Genomic DNA, 20,628 nt, shown 5'->3' on the forward strand with positions numbered 1-20,628 from the left:
TCTTAAAGAACACAATAAGTAATTGGAATCTTGTAAATTTTAGGTTAAATTCAGTTCTAAGCAGCAGTACGATTTTTTATGAGTATACATTAATTATACCCTACTGCTTTCAAAGAAATAATAAAGGTTTATTTTAGGCAAATGATTAATTTATTTCAAAAGATTGCTCAAATTCCATAATTTACAAAGTCTTATTTGCTTTATAGTTCAACTCATATTTTAATAATTTAAAATCCAATTATTATTGCCAAGATATTATAGGCAATTTCACATCCCATTAACCTTGCTTTGTTTTAATTGTAAAGATCCTCTGTTAGAACCCTTTAAATGATCCAGTTTATAATTTCCGCCCTGTCCTAGGGAGTACTTTAATTCAGCTGCACATTCATCAACTGTTTTTGTCCTGTTAATTGTAGACAACTGCACAATTGCTTTCTCCGGCTATGATTGATGAATTATATTCATGGGTATAGCTGTTAAGTAGGATCAACATTTATAACAATTTCCACTTAAAGATTTTTATCTTCATTCCCACAAGGACAAATTAAAGACACTCTGACAACCGGGAGAAAGTGTGTTTATGTGTTTCACTTTAAACCACGAGAAGTCGTGAAGAGAAACGCTCACGGCCAGGCCAGGGGCATCAACGGGTGCAGAGCAGCTCAGCCCTGCGGAGCCCGGAGCAAGGACCCGGGGACAGACGCGAGGTGGACGGACCGGGGTGTCTTCATCGTCACCACACCCCCACCGACTTGCCGCGGCGGGCTCTGATGTGGGACCCCCAGCGCAGGTGGATGAAGGGGAAAGGTCTGCATCGCAAGGAAACGAACCAAGCGAACGGGGAAGCGAGCAAAACCCTAAACACCTATCGCACGCACCACCACCGCCACCACAACAAGAAACGCCCTTCCACTAGCGGGCGCCTGTACTGCAGCAGCCGTAGCAAACGTGGCGAGTCGTATGTCCAGCCTTCGGAGCTGTCCCTGCCTGCAGGTGCCAAGCACACCCCGAGGGAGGCCCTGCCGTGTGCCCAGAGCCCACCGCTTTGTCAGCGGAGAACCGGGATGGACCTGGGTGCAAGCAGGACCCCCGTGCCGTGCACCGTGACAGGCGCTGTGGAGAGAGCCAGAGGACGCCGCCGCAAACGCGTGAGCACTAACACCACGGCGTGGGAAGGGTGCGCGGGGAAGGCCCCGGCTGTCCGGACTGGGCTGGTGCGGGGGCGGGGACCTGGGACCGGGGCTCCGTGAAGACGGCCTGCTCACTAACGGGAGCGAGGTGGGCGTCTTCGAGCTGTGCCGTCTTTTCCGCTCGCGGGCCTCGGGGGAGAGCCTTCCCACCACAGACGGCAGACGCAGGGGCTGCCTCCGCCCCTGCTCGCCCCTGCTCTTCCACACGGCTGCGGTCGGTCGGCATCTCCTGCCTTCCCCAGCGCCGCACCCGCCCACCCCGAGTGCCCCTCATTCTCCGTAAACGGCCTGCCCGGCCCTGCGTGGAGAGTGGAAGGTGTTACAAAAACTAAATAAATAAGCCCCGAGTCCCACCAGAACCGAAATGCCGCATCCCCTCTCAACACTCTTCACCAGAAGCCCAGTCCCTGGGCCCCCGCCGACCCCTCTCAGAGATTCTCCTCCTCCAACGAAGTTCCTTCTTCACTCCCGCCGCCCTGGCTTCGCGCCGTCCGCACTTAAAAGCACTCAAGCCCTTCCTTCTAAAAAAATGTGCGACACACCTTCCCCCCAAGTAAAAGCCCCCCCCGCCCCTCCAGGACCCCTGTGAGTGTCCCCTCCTTGGCCGGACTTCGTACAGCTGTGCGTGTTCGACGGCCCTGCCCACCGCCCACTCCCCAACCCAAGACGCCCCAGCTCTGTCCCCAGCACTCAAACCGCCACGTTCCCCAACGTCACTTCCCTCCTCTACCGGCCCTCCAGCCCCCGGCCTTGCCCTTGGCACACACACCACACCCACAAGCACCCGCTGGACGTCCCTCGTCCCCACCGGACTCCGAGCTCAGCGGGGCGGGCAGGGTCCACGCCAGCACCGCCAGAGCACCGCCCCCCCCGCAGCCTGGGAGGCGAACGTGGCCTCTTGGCCAGCAGCCCCTTAACCCCACGGTGACACCCTCCTGCGGACCACTCCTCCCCACACATCCTCTCCCAACACATCCTCCCAGCCCTTCTCGCCGCAGTCCTTCCGTGGGTGTGCGTGACTGCGCACCCATGTTCAGCACGATTTCTCCAGGGAAGCACGCTGCGGTGAGGGAGGTACATGTGGGGTCATCCGGGGTGACATCGTCACCGCGTTAGAGCAGAGCCCAGTGACAAAGTGCGCTAACCCAGTGAGACCACTGGGGGGAAAAGGGGGACGTTTAAACTGACCCCCGAGGACAGTGACCAGCCAACTGAGGGTGTGAAGACGCCATGGCAGCAAGGGCCTGGTCCCCCCCTCCCCGCGCCCTGGCCCTCCCCCCTGAGCGTCACACCCGTCTCCTCTCCCACTGCACACCACACGAGCGCTGACCCCACGCTCAAACTCCCAGGCTCCAGGGATTCCACCGGGACGTCGCCCGGAGCTCAAAGTTCAGTGGGGCCCGCAGGGAAAACCCCTCTCACTCAAGCCACGACCCCCTACCCCGCGGAGTCCTAAGGAAACTGCGTTTGCACTATTTGCCACCCAGCCACTCAGGCTGGAAGTCAGGCTCCCGCGGACCCCATGTCCCCCCCCACTGCCCCGTCCAGCCGCAGTCCTGACCGAGCTGCCGAGGGACGCTGCAGCCTGGCCCCCGTCGTGAGCCCTGGCAACCACGTCGGTCAGTCCCACACCACCGTCCGTCTTCAGCAGGCCTGCGGGGCCCTCAGCAGCCACACCCGGCAGCCTTCGCTCAGCTGGGAGACCCCGTGTGGCACAATCTGGCCTGGAGAGTGTCCCAGCCTCTGTGCGGCCAGCACACGACGCGCGGCCCCGGAGCTGTGCGCTGGCCAGCAAGAGCTCCCCACGCCCGTCAGCTGTCTTCTGCCCCCCGACCCCAGTCTCTACTGGATCCCCTGGGCCCAGAATTACATTCCTCTTTTTTTAAAAATTTCACATTCCTATTTCCTAATTATCTCCCAGCTCTCAACCAAGAAGGTAATGTGTTGGTATATACTTCTTTTTTAGGAGCCTCCTTCCTGCCTTGCAGACTTATTTTTACAGCAGCTTTAAGCCCGCAGCAGCCAGGAGCAGAGCCCGTGCTGACCGCCAGGGTCACCCAAAGGCCGGGGCACACGCGAGGGGCCCCTCTCGGTGCCGCCTGCTCTGCGGGTGCAGGCAGAGGTCCGCCGCCAGGTGTCCGGCCCGCCCTGTGACGGGTCTTGCAGCATCGCATGCAGTGAGGCCCCGGCTGTAGAAGCCCTGCGGGCTCCCTCTCCCTCCAGCCCCTGGAGACCACCGGTCCCATCGTCCTCTCCATGGTTTGGCCTTTCCCCGACTGTCACACGGTTCCTGTCGCTCAGCGTGCAGCCTCTCAGACCTGCTCCTTTCTCTTAGTGACGTGCAACTTGGTTTCCGCTGCTCTCCCCGTGGCATGACCGCGTGTTCTTTCCAGCGGTGAGCAACAAACAGCCCTTCCTCCGGACGCGTCACACACACGCGCGGTCTGCTGTCCCTCCCTCACGGAGTGCGCACCGCGGCTGCGGCCTCCACGTTCTGCCCATTTTGAACGGAGCGGCTGTGAGCCTGTGAGTGCGGGTCTGCTGTGCACGGGAGTCTGCTCCTTCTCGGGGCAGAGACAAGCGTGGGGGCTGGATCGTGTGCCCAGAGCAGGTTCGTTTTTGTGACAAACCGCTGCCATGTCCGCCCAGGTGCCACTGGGCACTCCCGCCAGCACTCGCACCCTGGCCAGCTGTGGGTCCGCCCGGGGTCCCGGAGTCTGGGAGCTCGGGCCCTCTCCCAGGGGTGCGGCGGCCTGCCCCTGCAGTCTCAGCGAGCACTGCCCTGAGGGCTGCGGGGCACCTGCTCACACGCTCGCTTTCCGTCCCTGTGTCGGCTTTGGCCCGTGTCCTGAAACGGTTCACGGCACTCTCGCGGCGAGCTCCACCGCGTCACCGTGTACTCCAGACAATGGTGCTCTGCCAGCTCGGTCCGGCACCAGCGTTTTCTGTCTGTGCCTGTCTCCCCCCGCCTGGCCTCTCGTGCACAGTGAACGCCGGCGCGTCTCCTGAGTCCAGGCTGTCGATGCTCCCCTGCGCGGGCCAGGCCCCTGGTGCTGCAGCTGCACAGGCCCCGCCATGCCCCGTCGCCTAGGCTCGCTCCCGTGCGCGCTCTCTGTCCTGCCAGGACCCCCGTCGTCTCGCACCCGCAGTGAGCCTGCGGCCCACTTCCAGTTCCCTTGGGTGCGGCAGTGAGGTCTGTGCCAGGCCTGTTTCACAGGGGACGTCCCGCTGTGCGGGCACTGCTTGCTGAGAGGCTACCGCTGCCACGCCGTGTCAGCTCTGCGTGGACGCACGTCTTTACAACCCTAGTTTACTCTATCACGGCTGTCCCCTACTCTCCCCACTCTGTCGCCTCCGCCCGGCCTGGCCCCGCTCCCACGGTCAGGCACCACACAGCTGTCCACATCCAGGGTCCCTTCGTGGAGACGCCTCCTGAACACCCCGGCGGCCCACCAGCTGGAAAACGCGCCCTCGCAGTCCAGGTGAAGCGCGCTGTTGAAGGCTCGCAGGGCGCCTGCCCCCCGTCCTGGCATCGCCGCCGCACGGGAGGTGGCGGGCCCCTGTCCGCCTCCCCCCCACCAATAGTTCCCAGAACACTGCTGGGACCGAGCAGGAGCCGGGCAGACACCTGCTGCGTTGATGTGCCCACGGCCGGTTCCTGTGCGCCTGCAGCTGGTCAGGGGTCAAGGGTTATTCCAAAGTCGCCTTTACTGGAGGGCAGACTGGTGAAAAATAGAAACCCGTACCTGGAGCGGCACAGAGAACATCACAGTGCGCATTTTGGAGATTTTCATAAAATGACATTTAAACAAAAATTTACTTTCTAAAATTCCAACCACTTTCCAAAAAAAAAACAAAAACAAAACAAAAAACAAAAAAATAAACCCCAAGTTCTACCACTGAGCAAAACACAGTATCAAAAGCTAAAAACCCTCCGATACTAGCAAGTGTCCCATCATTCTCCTTGTCTAACACGAGGACGGCGATCTGAGTGGTGCAGGTGCAATCCCGCTGACCCCTCAGAGAGCTGCCTGTGACAAGATGGTTCTGGTTCTCACATCCCGGCTGAAACGGACGAGCAGAGTGAGCGCCTGTGCGCACCGGGAGGTTTCTGCGGCCGATCTGACAGTGACGTCCAGGCAGAACCGTGTTCTCCCCGGCGTCACCGCCTGAGGATGAACAGTCACTGTCACCACCTCAGACGATAACAGGCTTTTATAGGAACTACAGTGTGTTACTATGCAAGCCTATTTATATTATTTAAAAAACTGGTATTTGCCGCATCTTCTGCTTTGCAGGAACATAAAGTGTACTCACATTTTAAGAGCTGTATTATTATGACTGAAAGCAATTCAAGCATTGACTATCCAAATGAGAGATAATACAGTAAGATGGATTGTTACAACAAAGACTGTTTCTCAGACTGTAATACATTGATGGAAAAAACAACAATACTAAGCTCATTTAAGTTACTTTAAAAATTTGGGTTTCCATACCATATATAAACTAATTTTAGAGGAATACGTTATAAAGTATTTGTTCATGACAACCCCCCCGGATGAAGGTAATTTATACCCACAGCAAGCATTATCTCCTTATCGGTTTAATTAAATTTGGTCGGAAACAAAAGCAAACCAGGAGATCCTGCCAAACAGCCATCACCTCCGAAAGGACGCTCTGTGCGGGGGAAGAGACGCGAGCTGCATGGGGCGCAGGCCCTTGGCTGGCAGAAGCCGCACACGTCGAAATGACGACGGTCACCTCTGTCCCAGCGAGTCCCTGTGACACAGCACGGGGACGGCAGAGCGACCGACCGAGGGCTTGCGGCCGAGAGAAAGACGTGGCGCGGGCTCCAGCGTCACTTCACGGGGGGTGTCGCTGTGACGACAGCAGGTATACATCCCCAACCGGACGGTCCCGCTTCCCACGTCTGACGCCCTCCCGTTCTCGGCTGGAGACCCCGCAGCACAACCCGCCCGGGCAGAGCCGTCCCCACGCGGTGAGCCGGGCAGCCGGGACAGCGCGGGGCGGGCACGGGGAGCGGGTGGAGTGGCGGATGGGGCCCAGCCCGCTCACTCCGTCTGCTCACGGGGACTTTGCTGCTCCGGGGGGCGTGGCTCCAGGCCCAGGGAAGCCTCCTGAACATGGTCCCTCCAGTTCACACATGCCACCCCAAAGTAGGTATTTCCAGCATTTTAAATTTTGCTCCTTTAATGCTTCCGTGATAAATTATGTAATTAAAACCTATTTTTATTCCACATTTCTGGGACAGAGGGTAGAAGGGACAGCTGCCCAGTGGAATCGAAGGCCCACCAACAAGCCATCTAGAAACGCTGAAGTCCCTTACCTTCCTTCATTGATGAGCTCGATAAAGGCGAGGCCTGCGTTCTTCTGAATGGAGTTCTGCCACTCCTGCAAGGGAAAGCAAACCGGCGTCAGGGACACGAGCAGGAGAAAGAGAGCAACATCTGGGTCGAGGGTCACGCTGATGCTGTTAACAACCTCCACGTGATGGTATTTCTACCCCTTTTTAAAGAATTAACAAACACACTGTATTCCTCAGTCGAGAAGGTGCTTTTGAATTCCCACTCCATCCCGGGCCGGACGCCGCCCGAGCCAGAGGGAGGCCAGAGCCCGCAGGCCCGAGCCCTGCGCAGAGCGAGCGGCCTCCCGAGAGGCGCAGCACCCCGAGGCGCGGCTGTCCGGGAGCCAGACCTGTTGCAGCACAAAGTCTATCTAGTCCCAGAGGTAGGAAACCTTCACTGAGGGTTAAAAAACGAAAATTGGAAATATAAACAACATATTTACATTGATTTGGAAATGGAAAGTTCCAGTTACATGTGCAGTCCAAAGGACTGAAAAGTACATTGCAAATGTAGCATGAGAGTAGATAACGTCCTTCAACATTGTAAAAAATAAAGCATTTACTATTAAAACTATGTCCGAAAGCCGCCTTTCTTTGCCGATTGCGAGGAGGCTGCCCCGGGCACCTGGCGGCCCCGCCCACTGCGGACCTCCAGGGTCGGCGAGTGCGAGAGCTTCCGGCCAGGAAAGCGGACTGCTTAGGCTACGTCTGCCTGACAGTCAGAGCGCGCTCTTAACAGACTCTTTGGTTGTCCGTTTATTCCCGTGACTTCAAGTCTTGGGGTCTTTTTAAATATAGCTGGTACACTGCAATTTTTGGATTAAAATTTACATCCCTTATAAAAGCACTATAAGTGAACACTTCCCTAATACATTTTTATAAGAAAATTCTTACCGGTCACCCAGGTAGAGATTTTTCCTCCGTGATCCAACAGTTAGAGGCAGGCACCTCCCCGCCCATGAACTTGGCCCCGTGCGGCGCCCCGTGGACCCCAGCGCTCTGTGCTGACCACAGGCCCCTTCAGGGCCGAACCGCCCGCCGGGAGCCGTGCGGCCCCAGGGGCAGGGGCCTGTGCACAGGCACTGCTGGAAGTGAGCCCGGGAAGGCCCGCTTCTCCCCAGGAGAGGGCGCTGCCTGCTCGGACTCCAGGGCAGCAGCCTGGGGCCACCGGGGACCCCGTGAAGGCCTGGCGCCTGTTCTCAGCACACCGTGCGTCTCAGCTACCACGGCCTCTAGGCGAGTGTATCAGAATGACAAGGCTGTGATTGGATTTTACAGAGCTTATTAAACCTTTCAAATCATTTCTGTTGGAAAAATTACAGGGAGCTCTTTCTCCTGCATTTTGACAAAATGACTTGCTATCAACCCCACACATCTTGCCTATTACCGTCACACACCTCACATTCACTGCAAACCAACGTCCTCCCAAAGGTGCCGGTTTGTTGGGAATGCTGACACTCACTGTGGTGTTACCCTAAAGAACCGGTTCTTACGTGCGAAGAACCGCGTCCTCTGAAGGACAGATTCTTCCAGACAGTGTCTTCAACGTGACTTGCTCTTTGTACGTCCGGGCTCCCTCTCAGCATCAACTTGTAGTATGAGTAGGGTTTCTAAAAAGCTACTTCATGATGTATATAATCAAATATCACAGACACACCCCAAATTATACTGCGTTTAAAAGACCACAGAGCAGAATGCCTTAAAGACTGCCAGATCAAACAGAAGATGTCTGCACGGCGCCTTCGCCCACGAGAAGCCTCTCTGCACCCTGCACAGAGCGGCGGCAGCAGTTAGTGAGGGCGACTCGAAGGGCGCAGGGCCTGCCGGGTGAGAGAGCCAGCGACGGGGAGGACTGCGAGACTCCTTCCCAGAAACCTGTGGTTTAGAAGAGTGGCTTGTCATTTCCGAGCAGGGAAACAAGCAGTAGGGAATTGTTGCTCAGGCCTTTCCCGGAGAGAGGCAGGAGGGACCCACGCTCGAATTTTCAACGTGGACGCGAAAACCAAGAGATAAACGAAGAGGAGCCACCAGGACTGAATGGGAAAGCGGCGTTAAGGGCCGGAGTGGAAGAGCGAGTCAAACGAGGTCACGAAGTTTTTACCACGGACAACACAGAATGGTAACAGTATCACGGAAATCCTGAAGAGTACATATTTGGAGAGAACCCTAAGGCTGTCTTCAGTTTATATTTGTTGGATTTAGAGTGATGCAGGCAAAGCAAAAAGGAGTGCAGAATTGGGAATTATTTAGATAGAAATACTGACCAGAGGACGGCACCAGGCAAGTCTCCACAGGAGACTAAACAGAAAGAAGATCACAGACCTAGGCTGACTCTTGGGAGCCATCCACGTTTTTCAGATAAGAAGCAGCAGTTGAAAGGGACAAGAAAAAGGTCTCCCAGAATTTAAGGAGAGGCAAATCCTACATTCTGCTCCGCACCAGGTTTGCATTACCTCCTCCCTCAAAAAGCCTGAAATCCCAGTTGCTATTTTCTCCAAGTTTCCTACTTAAAAAGGAGTTCACCTAAGTAGAGGACAGATGGAGTCCTCGCGCCCAGGGGGCTCCTCCTGGGTCTTGCTGTGCTGGTCCCGCCCTGTGCAAATGGGACACGGGGTCAAGCTAGACCGTAACCGCCCCTGCACTTAGAATTCTGTCTTTGTACCAGCCCAAGGCCATCCCCTGGGGACGTGAGCGTCCCGACGCCCTCGTCTCTGCGCTGGGTCACGGCCTCCTGCGGGGAAGGCAGGACGCAGCCTCTGCGGCTGTGCTGCCAGGGACCGGCTGGCTGTGCCCACACTGTCGTCTTCGCTGCCGAGTGCCTGCGTGTTCCTGGATCTGCAGAATCACGCAGACCTGGGCCCCTGCACCGCGCCTGAACTGAAGAACCGACGGGGATTTGCACAAGGCGCCAGCACGTGGGAACCACGTCCGAGCACAGGGCCCAGCAGGCGGCGTCCCTTCGGAGCCTCCCCAGTGGCCGCACGACGAAGGCAGCGCTGCAGACCCTCCACCGGCCTGCCAGGCCCATGGGCTCCCACAGTGGTCTGCGAGGGCCGGGCCTCTCCCCTCCGCACCCTTCAACTGCCTGCCTTCCTCTGTAAGAGAGTGCGCTGTCGGGGCATCATTATGTTGTAACATGCACCACAATGACCCAAGAACCCACATCTCTAAACTAAGGTCGTTCTTCAGATCCTTCGAAACCCTGACGTTGCATTTCATTCTCCTACACGGCATTTTTGTCAGGCTGAAAGTGTTTATCTTATAAATTGGCTAAAAACATGACTGATGCCATTAGGTTAGGCAATGACTGTGTCCTTTCACCCTGATGCGCATTTGGTTTTATATTTCAGTAAGTATCTTTCTTTTTTTAATCCTCACCTGAGGGCATGGCTGCTAACTTTAGAGAGAGAGAAAGGGAGGGAGAAAAAGTGGGAGACATTGATCCGTTGCCTCTTGTTTGCACCCCAACCACAGACGCACCTGTAGCCCAGGCACGTGCCCTGACTGGGAATCGAACCCAGGACCCTTCCCTTTACAGGAGGACGCCCAGGCTGAGCCACGCCGGCCAGGGCACAGGTGTTTCTTAAGCGCAGGCCACTGGGTAACTGATTCAAGGAGTTGCAAAACTCCTTCAGGAGAACGCCGAGAGGGGGGACGTCAAACTTCGTGACAACTGAAGCGCAGGGTGTGGAGGCGTCCTGGACGCCTGCCTGCCGGTCGCCCCTCAGGTCCGCAGCGCCGTGAGCGTGGATGGACGGGCCGGCGGAGGAGAGCCGCGGCGGCAACCGTTCCCGTGGCTCCGACCTCTGTCTCGCATGCCGGCCCAGAGAACCAGGGGCACCGGAAACGCACACGAGAGAACGTACACGAGGAGATGGTTTACTGTCATTTCAACAAAGACAGTCTCTTGGCAGTGGCAGGGAAAACAGTGTTTGAAATCGTGTCTACGCGTCACTGCCGAAGGCCTCCCGCCACACTGGCCCCCGCGGGGAGAGTGGACAGCCGGGAAGCCGGCGAGGCCCCGGAGACGCTGCGCTTCCGAAAACCTCGCAGGAAGCGCGCCGCGCTGCCTGTCTGTGCCCGCGGAGGAGCGCCGCGGCTTCGGGCACTTCCGTCACCACTTCTGACTCTCCCGCATGGCGCATAAAGTCTCCTGAAGACGACGGCCTTTTCAGAGGGCTGGGTATCAAGTGAGGGGCCCTTTGAAACGAGACCCTTTGAAGGCAAATGGGTTCCAGAAGGGCGACAATGAAATCCCCGTTCTCTGCGCGGTCACTCCGCGGCAGCCCGACGACCCAGCAGGAATCTCGGACCCGGGACACGGTTCGTGTCACCTGCCAGCGTTCTCTCCCGTCAGCTCCAGCACGGTTCTCGCTCCCTCTTGCTTTGTATAAAATTAAAAGAACAATTTTATGTCCTTAAAGACTCAGTCCATCTCAAAATCTTTCAGAATATGGGAAGCACTTCAAGGTAAAAATAAAAGGTAAAGTTCAGATCCCGGGACTTCGGGAACAGTCCAGAAGTGACCGTTTACTTCCTACATCCTTGGCGTGCACTCCCCACCAACGGGCATTGAAGGTAACACGCTCTGCAGCAATTTCCACGGGGAACGCCCACGACGGGCACGCTCACAGATTCCGTGCAGTGCGCTGTAGCAGCTAACGAGCGCAGGGTGGGCGCAAGAACACACTCTGCGGAGGGAGAATCAGGGTGAGTGGTGCTTCCAATGCACGCGAAGATAAACCAAGAGGAACACGTGCGAGTATCTAAAGTGTGCTTTCTCACACTCATGGTTCACTTTCACGAACGCCTCCCTAGGAGCATCACAGGGAAAAGCGGATGTAAGAAATGACGCATCAGGGACCAGTTCGAAGAGCCCCCGACTCGAAGGGCGGCCACAGAGACGCCGTCAGGAGACGTGGAGACGTGTGGACAGGTCCGGGGGCCCGCGGAAGGAAAGCTGTGAGTCCCAGAAAGTCAGATGTGAAGAGGAGTCCCCGGAACTTAGTGGAGCAGTGAGTTAGGGGAATAAATGTAGAACGACTCATTACAGATGTTCTGATGAGTCCGTGTGGATGGGTGCACACACCCATGTGTTTGTAAATACTTACAATGGAAAGTAATCTGTGTTATTTTACACAGAGCATTTCCTGTGTCGAAGAATACACATGAAATATAAGGCTATTCACATGCTGAGCTGAGCTGCTGAGGGTACACTTCCCTGTTGGGAGAAAACTGCAACTAGAAGTGATCGGAAAAAATATCAAGAAATGCCAACTTTTATTAAATAAGAAATAGAAGAAATGTTTCATATTTTAAGATCTATTTGGGCAGAAAACCAACAAGTTACAATAGGGTTTTTTAAATAAAGTTTCAAGATTGACACCTTTTGAAATGAAAAGATTAAAAAATAAATATGGATCACTTAGAAAGTGTCTGTCATATTCAAACATGCAGTGTGAGATTTAATAATGATGTGATTTTGAGTATCTTCAGTTCTCAAAGTTTGATAAAAGAAGAACTTTTAAGGCTGCCTAACAAATGAAACCCCACGGCAGTCTGCAATCTGTGGGGCAGCAAGGGCTGTCTTTCCCAGATCTCGGGGATTATCGTGAGACCTGCATCTGTGCACAGGACACACCCCCGGGCTCCGTGCCTGTCCCCGCTGTGGCCAATGTGCCACTCTTTGTGTGCGTCACACCAGGCTGCTGGTGGCACTCTTCCGGAGGGGGCGTCTGAATGCCAGGCTTCTGCAGAGCGAGGAGTAGGTAATCAGTAGGGTGATAAACATTGTAGCTTAAAAAAGATGTAGTAAAATATAAATCTGAAAAAAATTACTCCGTTAGCAGCTAGAGCTCCAGCCTTATTCAACTACGGTCTGAAAGTGCTTGGTATGTTGAAGTTACTCTCCTCAAAAAATGTTCATCAATAACCTAAAGACACAACAGGCACTTAATACTTCTCAAGACATACATTCCGAGACCTCTGTACATACTCCTATTTTTGGACTACCACCTAAGTTTAAAGTGTATCACACAACAAAAACCATTCTAAAGCCACAAAGAGATACCACCCCACACCTGTCAGAACGGCTGTCATCAATCATCAGCACACAGCCGTGCTGGCGAGGACGTGGAGAAAAGGACCCTCGTGCACAGCTGGTGGGACTGTAAAACGATGCAGTCAGCCGATGTGGAGAACAGTAAGGAGGTTCTTCAAAAAATTAAAAGTAGAAGTGCTTATGACCCAGAAATTCCACTTCTGGGCATTTGTCTGAAGAAAACAAAACACCAATCAATCTAAAACGACACGACGGACTCAGGCTCACTGCAGCACCGTTCACCACGGTCAAGGCGCGGAAGCAACCCGAGTGAGCGACAGCGGTGAGAGGACAGATGAGGTGCAGTGTGCACACACACGATGGAGTGTCAGTCGTCAGGAACGCGATCTGACCACTTGCGACAACACGGGGGGACCCAGAGGGTGCTCTGCTCAGGGACAGAAGCCAGAGGAAGACAAATACCACATGATTCCACTTACATGTGGAATCTAAAAATAAAAAACAAAGCAAGCAGACGCACAGATACAGAGACTGAAGGGATGGCCGCCAGACGGGACGGGAAAGGGCAGAGGGGCCTTGTGGAAAAGGTGAGGGGACCGAGAAGCACACCTGGCGGTCACAAAAGCGCTACAGGAACACAGTCAACAATACTGTAACAGCTGCTCCTGGTGCCGGGTGGGCACCAGCCTCACCATGGAGATCAGTTCATGAATTACGTAAGTGTCTTGCTGTACACCTGAAACTAGTACGATTTTGTATGTCAAGTACAATTGGAAAGTAAGTGAAGTTTTAAAAACGGGTGGTATAGGAAGTGAGGAAAGGAGATGAGGGATTCTGTACATTTCAAAGGGTTTTTTTTGGACATCAATCACATATTTATTGTTTAAGTCAAACAAAAAGAAGGGTTTTAAAATTTAAAACTTAAGCATTTTAATATTTAAATACTCATTTAAAGATTCAGAGAATCATAGTTTAGTACAAAAGAAAAATACAGATTACACAGTTGTAAGTAAGTGTCCTCCCCACTATTTTAAAAATTGTACGTAAACACGCACAGAGAAAAATCACTAGCAGGAAACACACAAAATGGTGATGATAACTGCCTCTAGTCACCACATCATAACCTATTTTTATTTGTTTCCTTGTATTTTTTATTTTTTAAGAGCAGAAAACCTGTGGGAGACGCAGTGTCTTTCCTCCCGCAAATAGCTCCCGCTGCGTGCACAGGGCCAGACGGGCACTGGACCTCCGGGGCAATGCACGCATAAGGTGTGCACTTGTGTGATCACTGACTTCACCTGAAACTAACAGACTACTGGGTGTCAACTGCAGCCGAAGAGCAATTTGAAAAGAACAGGAGCTGCCCCACTGCGTGGGGCTGCCGGGCTCTGCTCCCCGCCGGGCTCCCCCGCACCAAACTGCAGTGCAGGGTCGCCGGCTGTGCCTCGGCCGGATGATCCGTCACTCTGCGCCACCTCTGCGCTACCACGTGGGAACAGAAGGGGCTTCCGGTACTAAACCTTGAATGCTGAGACCCTGCTGTGCTTCACGGGCATGAGGCAGAATTGGGTGGTGACAGTACACGTTCCATGTTTATTCGCGAGAAGTCACGCAGCTGTAGGTGCGTAAGCTGGTGTGAGCACGTGCGCTGGTTTTGCAGGGAAACGCAGGCATCGCCCCGGTGAACCCCGTGCGAGACTCTCGGACACACAGCGGACCTTCGCTGGGGGACCCGCCGCACTCCGGGCCTCCGGGACGGCCGGTCCGTCTTTGGACGCACGACCATCAGAGCTTTACAGGCAGACTTCCACCCGTGCAGGGGAGAGCCGCGCTGGGCACCACGGCGTCTGCAAACGCCTGTGCCGTGGCTGCTGGGCGCCGACACGTGTTCCACGCACAAAACAGACGCCTGGCTGGAAAGAAGTGCCACAGAAACGGGGATGCGAAGTATCTCCTTAATGAGTTTTTACAGTGATTACGGGTTGACGTTACGTTTAGGTCAGGTAGAATATAGTACTAAAAATAATCTCACCGTTTTAAACCTTCTTGAATGCGGTTATTGGAAACGTTTAAATATTACGAGGGTCACGTATTTCTACTAGACGGCACTGCTGGGGGACGAGTCAGAAGCAGCAACCTGGAGACCACCGCTGCTCTGGCAGCGGGTCTGCTGACACTGCTAATAGAAGGAGTCACTCTGCGTTTCCGTGTAGAAATCGAGTTTGAAAGGACACACATTAAGTGAACTCATAAGCACTGAAAACGTGAGGTAAACAGAATTTTCACTTAAGCTACAACACCAAGAATTCCTTTACCTCTCACACACAGGCACTGCTCCTGCACTGGAAGGCATCGTGGGCACCTGCGCGCGGCTGACTCTCAACAGGGGTCCTGAGACCCGCGGTGCCGGGCGCGCCGGGACACACGGGCATGGGCAAGGGGACAAAGCCGTGTCCCTGTCCCACGGCGCACCTACAAACTAACTCCACACGGACCAGAGACCTAAATTTAGGAGCTAAAACTATAAAACTATCAGACCAAATGTAGGGAAATCTCCAGGAGCTTGGGTCTGCCATGAGCTACTTCGCAGGATACCCAAGCCCAGGCGACAGGAACAACAAAGACAGACCGACTGGGCATTGTTAAGGTTAAAAACGCTGTGCGTCAGAGCGCAGTAGGAAGAGGATGAAAATAGCCCAGATGACGGGAGACAGTCTCTTCCTATCAGACACGTGAGGACAGTCTGACACCCAGCAAACGTAAACGACACGCTCACTGCACAATGAAAACCCCCGACCCCAGGAGCGGCAGAGAACCGCCCAGACAGCTCTCTGAAGAGGACACGCAAGCGCCCGGCAGGCTGACCGACGGGTGAACAGAGGCCTGTCACTGGCCACCAGGGAAATGCAGACGGAGACCGCAGGCGACTGACACGGGAAACGAAGGCGGGTGAAAATGGGAAAGAGCTGAGTGTCGGGGAGTCCGCAGCATCCCCGAAAACCCATCCCTTCCTCGTGGAAAGGTGGAAAGGTGGAACGGGGCAGCCTTTGCGGAGAACCCTTCGGCAACTTCGTGAAAAGTTAAACATAGAATTAGCACTTCACTCAGCAATTCAACTCCTAGGTATAAGCCTAAAATAACGGAAAATACAGACTCAAACATATTCCCGTAGGCCAGCGTTCCCAGCAGCACTAGTCACGACAACCGAGAGGTGTGCCCATCAGGAGATGAACCAGGGAATGAGGCAGAGCACTCTACCGAGAGCGGGCCACCATTCCAACCACCAAGGAGTGAAGCTGTGACACGCGTCACGTGAGTCAGCCTGGGAAACCCTGCATGAGAAACACGGCCCGGACACGACGGACAGCACTGCGTGACTCCACTCACACCAAACACCGTGAGCGGCACGTCACAGAGAAACTCGGACCGGGCCGAGATGCCCGAGTCTGGGGCGAGGCGCACGGGGAACAGAATTACTACTGCTCAGTGGGCGTGGAGCTTTTGTTTGGGGTGTTGAAATGCTTCTGAAATAAATAATCATAATAATGCAACATTAACGCCCCTTAACTGCACGCTTAAAAACGGTTAAAACAGCAGATTTTGGGGTATATGTGCTTCACCACAACTGAAAAACTTACATCACATCGAGGGCTGTGTTCACCTCACTCTCCTGAAGTCACTCGGTAACCCACAGGCAGCCACACTGTGCGCTACGGACGGCGCAGCAGCGGCGCGCAGGGCGGAAGACGCACCGGCCACACAGACACAGCACGGACCGCGTGGTGGAGTCCGTGTGCGGCACCACCACGAACACAGCCTGCAGAATGGGCCTGTGGGAGACCCAAGGGTGCTGGGTCACCCTGCGTAGTCCTTCCTTTCGGGCGGTTTTAACTAAGCCTTCTGCAGTTTGAAATGCCCTCAGTAAACGCTAAATACATACGAGTAGCTGCCCTGGCTGCGTGGCTCTGTTGGCTGGACTGCCATCCAGTGCACCACAGGGTCTCGGGTTCGATCCCCGGTCGGGGCTCAGTTGGAGCCCCTGCTGACTGATGTCTCTCTCGCCCCTCCCCTGGACGCCCTTGAATCAGTGAACACACCCTCGCTCGGGTGAGGGTGAAAATGTGGTGAACGGACGGCGCAGGATCGTTCCCCCTGGCTGAACGGAATGCTTCAAACTGAGTGAATACTGTAGAGTCAGGCCTGTGTCACCGATAAAGTCAATCAGCTGAAACGTGAACAGGGACATCCATTTCCCATCTAGACACACGCTGGAGTGATTAGAGCCACACGATAACACGCTGCAGCGCTTCCCGGAGGACGAGAGCCTGAAGTAACCGGGAAGACATGAAGTGACGATAATTCCGTATTTTCACGGGGGCGGGGGGGGGGGGGGGGCGACCGCATCCATGCACGGAACGAGACGCACACAGGTGAACGCACGTGGAGGCTGCCCGAGGCCTTGCCGACGGCGTCGTGCCAGCGGCAGCGCCTGGGGTGGCTGGGGTCCCCACTCGGAGAAGCCGGCGTCGCTGGAGGGGGCCGGGGAAGGGTGCGCGAGACTTGGGTCCTCTCGTCCCAACCTCCCGGGGACCTGTGATCCCTCCCGCGGCAGTGACCAGTGACCGAACACACGACGGTGAGGGGCGTGCACCAGAAGGGGGGGGGGGACACTGAAAACCACGTGCGATGTGACAGCTACAAAAATAAAGTATGTGGACACAGACACAGGGCACAGGAAAACATAAAGAACAAGAGACTGTGTAGGACCAGTAGGGCTGTGAAACACGTCAACGTCGTTTTCACTGTTTCTCTCCTGTCCCTGGGTTTTCCTGAGAGCGTGGCATGGGTCTGGTGTCCTCCTTACTCGTCTTCCTCGGTGGGCTCCTGGGTGCAGGGTGTGCCTGGCGGGGCAGCCCCCGCCCCCGCCCCCCGGAGTGGCTGCGAAGCCCCTGAAGAACGGAGACGACGTGAACACAGTGAAATGAAATGAGGGGACGCCGCCCGAAGGCGCGGGGCAGCAGGGCGGGGAGGGCACTGGGGGCAGTGCAGGCGGGGCCTCGGGTCAGGGCCGGGGACCCCTGCGCTTCCGACTGTCTCCTTCTCTCTTGCTGCTTTTAAGATTCTCTCTTTAACCCTTGGCATTTTAATTATGATGTGCCTTGGTGTGGTCCTCTTTGGGCCCAACTTGTCTGAGACTGTGCTTCCTGGACCTGCATGTCTGTTTCCTTTGCCAGATTAGGGAGGTTCTCTTTCATTATTTTTTCAAATAAGTTTTCAATTTCTTGCTCTTCCTCTTCTCCTCCTGGCCCCCCTATGATTTGTGTGTCACCACGTTTGGAGATGCCCCAGTCTTCTCATTCACTCATTTTTTTAAAAAATTCTTGTTTTTTCTTTCTATTCTGGTTGACTGTTTCTTCCTTATGTTCCAAACCATTCATTTGAACCCCAGCTTCCTTCCCTTCACTGTTGGTTCCCTGTGGGTTTTTATTTCACTTAGTGTAGCCTTCATTTCTTCCCTTATGATGCTGCCGTACTCAGTGAGTTCTCTGAGCATCCTGATCACCAGTGTTTTGGACTCTTCATCTGACAGGTTGGTTACCTGTTTCATTTAGTTCTTTTTCTGGGGTTTTGTTCTGTTCTTTCATTGGGCCATGTTTCTTTGTCTCCTTGATCTGGCCCTCTCTGTGCTTGTCTCTGTGTATTCGGCAGAGATGCGTTGACTCCCTGTCTTAGCACACCTGTTAAGCTGTACAGGGCGGAGCCTTAGGTATTCGCCAGGGTGGGGCCACCTGCTTCGTGGCTCTGCACGGGGGAGAGGCCCGAGAGGGCGCGATGCTGCTGCCTGGCTGCTGGAGGCCCGCTCGGCGCTCACCCCACGTCCAGTCCCTTCGCTCTCTTCCCACAGTGACTGGCACCCCTTCAGCGGCTGCCCAGGCGGTGGTTCCGAGTGGGTGGGTCTGCGCACACTCTGGGACTGCGCGGTCCCTTCAAACGGACTCTCCTGAGAGACGGGCTCGTTCTTCTGCCGCCCCAGCCCCGCTCGTTTTCACGGAAGGTACGAAGCTTTACTTCCTGGCGTTGCAGCCCTGGTCTATGCCATCCGGCCTGGGGCTAGAATCGTGCTCCCCAGGTTTCTTTCCTGGTTTTTACCCACCACATGTGAATGTGGGACCACCACTGCCGCCTCACCTCTGCCGTATCACGTCCTCTCTGCCCCAGGTCTCCTTCTCCACCTCTCCTGCTCATCTGGATAAATACGGCTCCTTTAAATCCTTGGTGGTCAGACTCCCCTACAGTTTGATTTTCTGGCAGTTCTTTTTTTTCGTTTTGAAGTTACCTGTAATTCTTCCTATGGTTGTGCAAGGAGGTGAAGTGTGTCTACCTATGCCTCTATCCTGACAGGAAGTTTTCTGCTTAACTTCTATTTATATTTAAGACACATTAAACACTTAATGGCAGAAAGATGATATAATCACAGCAACTCTAAAATTTTTAAATGCCCAATTTGCCCCTTTGACCTTGAGAGATACACGGTCACCTCTCACATGCCCCCATCTGGAGACCTGGCCTGCAAGCCAGGCATGTGCCCTGACTCGGAATCGAACCTGTGATTCTTTGGTTTGTAGGCCGGCACTCAATCCCCTGAGCCACACCAGCCAGGGCTGCCCCTCTGGCTTTGATATGATGTTATACCACAGATGAGAGTTCGAGTCAGGTATCGCCCAGAGAAAAAGGCAGGGATGTTCAGGAACGAAATGGTAGCTCTATGCTTTCTAAACCTGAGCGGCGTGCCTGTAAAGGCAAACCCCACAGAACACCCGATACTGCTCACAAGCCGGAAATCTGCTGCCCGCTTCAGTTCCGTCCTACTAACATACTACAATGTTTCATGTCAGAAACGCCCCGAAGAAAGAGCTGCTGCACGGAGCGCCAGGGAAAGGGTCTGTCCCGACACGGCTGAACAAGCCCCAGTGCACAGAGCCCGGCCCCCGGCGCACCCGTGCCGCCCCAGGGGAGGCTGCACCCGGGCAGACGGTGCGCTTCTCCCCAGCCTCCCGCAGACTGCCGGCGGGGCTGGACCTCCTCCCCTGCCGATGCTGCCACGGGTGGCCGGCCGGCCCCCAGGGTCTCTCCTCCATCTGTCCCGACGCAGCCTCCCAGAGTCTCGTTCTGGGCCCCCAGGGTCCGCGGTCTGGGCCCTGTTCAGGCAGGACTTCCCGACCCTCCATTTAGAATGTCGTGTCACAGTTTTAATTCTTTACTGTTAACCTACATACTGGGTGGCTGTTTAGATCGACACTGGACTCCTTAGGTAACCATCACAGTACTTGAAAAGGGTCACAAGTTAATTAAATTACTAAATGTGAAACAACTTCATCCTGATAAACAGCATTTCTTTCCAAAGATGTTTTCAAAACAATCTAGTCCACCCCCCCGTTTTCCAACATTCACAATCTTATCATACGCCCCGAACCCTTTCAGTGACGAGTCCCTGCGAGGGAGCACGCCTCGGCGGCCTCCGCAGTCGTCTCATCCGTGTCTCGGTGCCTCCGCCCTCGATGCATCGCAGCTGAGCGAGAGCTGGACTTGGTGCTCACGCCATCTGACTAAACCGCACCACACTGGGGAGAAATGAGGAGTTTAAACGTTAAAAGGCCCCACCATCTGAGAAAGGAAGGCTGTGCCTCAGTTGTGGTTCTTTTGTAAGGGCGAGGCTACGGCCTCAATCCTATCAGTGAAGTCACCAGAAATCCTTCTTTATTTAAGTTTATAAAGAATTTGGAAAAGAAGAAAGGCAAACAAAACCACAGGATAATTCATGTTAGTAACTTCATACACAGCAGACCCTAAGGAGCTTGCAAGGCTGACTTCTACTTTAGGTCCCTTATACACGTTCAGGGCTTTAATGAGAATAAAAATGATTTATTAAGCCTGTATTTGTTTAATCAGTGTTTCAAGTCAGCAAGTACTTAAATACTGAGGGACATTATTTCTTACATAAAAGTTTCTCA

General features: G+C 54.6%; 1 protein-coding gene across 6 annotated transcripts in view; it reads right to left on the reverse strand.

Moving 5' to 3' along the window:
- Positions 1–20,628, reverse strand: part of NBEA (neurobeachin) — a 449,525-nt gene that overhangs the window by 229,944 nt on the left and 198,953 nt on the right. For all 6 annotated transcript variants that reach the window (XM_036011183.1, XM_028526291.2, XM_036011184.1 and 3 more), the window contains one exon: positions 6,538–6,602. In XM_036011183.1, coding sequence (XP_035867076.1) covers positions 6,538–6,602 — 65 coding nt within the window. The remainder of the gene's footprint in view (positions 1–6,537; positions 6,603–20,628) is intronic.

This window comes from Phyllostomus discolor, chromosome 11 (genome assembly GCF_004126475.2).
Source record: "Phyllostomus discolor isolate MPI-MPIP mPhyDis1 chromosome 11, mPhyDis1.pri.v3, whole genome shotgun sequence".
Taxonomy (NCBI): Eukaryota; Metazoa; Chordata; class Mammalia; order Chiroptera; family Phyllostomidae; genus Phyllostomus; species Phyllostomus discolor.